This window comes from Solanum pennellii, chromosome 9 (genome assembly GCF_001406875.1).
Source record: "Solanum pennellii chromosome 9, SPENNV200".
Lineage (NCBI taxonomy): Eukaryota > Viridiplantae > Streptophyta > Magnoliopsida > Solanales > Solanaceae > Solanum > Solanum pennellii.
The window spans coordinates 36,374,020-36,376,370 of NC_028645.1; the positions used below are offsets into that span (position 1 = coordinate 36,374,020).

A 2,351-nucleotide genomic window follows, 5' to 3' on the forward strand; every position below is an offset into this window, starting at 1 on the left:
GTTTATTTAGGAGTAACAAATAAACCGCCAATATTAAGAGTCTACGTGGAAGAAACTCCTATCGAGGAGGATCATAATGTAGACCAAGGCCAATAAGATATATTTAATGATGAATTTCATCCTGCGGACATGAATAATCCTGATGATGAAATTGGAATAGGTGAAGGTGAACGTGAAGGTGAAGCTCAAGTTGAAGGGTCGGACCTTGAGAGAAAGTTTCCTCCCACACCTATAGTTGGCAGCAACAATCCATGTGCTTCTCAAACTTCACGTGTGAATAATGTTAGATATGATGAAACCGGATTTTATAAGGGAATGACATTCAAGAACAAGCAAGAACTGACAAATTCATTGAAAATTGCTTGCTTGAAAAAAGATTTTAGACTGAAAAAGGTGATCAATTCTCGTAATGTGTTTTTCTTTAAATATTCATATCCGGATTGCAATTGGTGACTGAGGGCTGTGAAATTTACAAGTAGTGACATGTTAGCCATTAGAATCTATGAAAAGTACCATACATGTGGTTCAGAGCATTTTACAAGCCATAATCCCAACGCCACGGCAAAAGTCATAGGTAAGTACTTTGAAAATAGGCTTCTCAAAGGTAAAGGCCCATCCACAAGAGACATGTCAAATCAACTCCGCACAGAACTGGGTTGTAAGGTAAGCTATTGGAAGATTTATAAGGGCATGGAGCATGCTAAGTCTAATGTTAGGGGAACACATGAGCACGGGTATGCAATGCTTAATGTGTACCAGTATATGCTTGAAGTTGGGAATCCAGGAAGCAAGACGGAATTGTCGCTCGATGAAAATGGAAGGTTCCAGTACTTCTTTTTATCATATGCTGCTTGGATGATTGGTTTTCAAGAAATGAGAAAAATAATAGTCGTTGATGGTATATTTCTAAGGAGCAAGTATGGAGGAGTTCTGCTATTGGCGGTTGCACAAGATGCCGAGAATCATATATTTCCATTGGCTTTTTGTTTCATGGACAAAGAATGTGATGCCTCATATGAATATTTTTTCCAAAATATAAGAAGCTTTGTAGATGATATTGATGAGTTGTGCATTATCTCTGATAGGCATCCAAGTATTCGAAAGATGGTTTTGAGAATCTACCCTGCATCTCATTATGGTTGTTGCATGAGACACCTTGGGGAAAATATTCGAAATAACTTTCACAATTCAAAGGTAGTGTCCCATTTTTATAAAGCATCAAAGACGTACGATATATGTGAGTTCAATGACCATTTCAATCAAATAAGAGTTTGGTATCAAAGGCCGCTGAAGCTCTTGAACGTATTGGATTTCATACATGGAGTAGATCATTTTGCTCGGGAAATAGGTACCATCTCAATTGACTTTATTTTTACTTTATGTGTTTTGTTTGATTTTTATCTGTTGTTGTGTAGATATAACATTATGACGCCAAACATCGCGGAATCGGTGAATGCTATGTTTGATGTTGAAAGAGAATTTCCCATTGTCACTCTATTTGATGAAATAAACAGGAGATTTGCATTGTTATTTCACCAAAGGCGTATGGAACTGGTGCACTCCGCAAATAGATTTGTTCCTTCAATTGAAAAAGACATATCAGAGTATGTCAACGCGGGCAATAAGTTGTTGGCCCATCAAATCGCTAACTACGTGTTCAGTGTCACTGGTCATGGAGATGTTGCTACTGCGGATCTACAAAGAAGAACTTGTACTTGTAGAGTTTTTGATTTGGACAAAATACCTTGTCCACATTCCATGGCAGTGATTCGATCCCACCATGGTGATGATTTTGGAAATCAGATTTACTTGTAATCGTCTCCATATTATTCAGTGGAAAAGTACATAATGTCATATGGTCAGGAAATTCACCCGGTGCCAACTGAAGATTCTTGGATTGTCCCTTTGGATATCACACAGAGAGAAATACCTCCTTCATATATTGATCCAAGTAAACCCGGAAGAAGTACATATAAGAGACAGCGTGGAGTTGGTGAATCATTTCCAACAAGAAAAAATAAGTGTTCAGTATGTAGGGACTTTGGCCACAAAAAAACTATATGCCCAAATCGAAATGCCTCATAATAAGTGTTAAGCATTGTGTTGTTGAATTTTAATGAATGTTCTTTCTTATTTGAGGATGATCTCTATTATATAATCTTATTTAGAAATGTCCCAATGCGTGATTTGTTGCTCTTCTTTGTTTCTGTGTCAACACATGTCAAATGTTGCTACAGGATATACTAGATGTGGCAACATATGCAACAAATGTTGCTACATGCGAATCATCTGTAGCAACACATGCCACATGTTGTGATTCGCCTGTAGCAACATTTGTTGCATATGTTGCC

General features: G+C 37.5%; 1 protein-coding gene across 1 annotated transcript; it reads left to right on the top strand.

Moving 5' to 3' along the window:
* Positions 1–690: 690 nt before the first annotated feature.
* Positions 691–1,815, top strand: LOC107030121. The gene is made up of 3 exons (XM_015231513.1): positions 691–1,194; positions 1,284–1,348; positions 1,416–1,815. Exons 1-3 carry the CDS (start codon positions 691–693, stop codon positions 1,813–1,815), a joined length of 969 nt encoding a protein of 322 aa, XP_015086999.1.
* Positions 1,816–2,351: the final 536 nt, after the last annotated feature.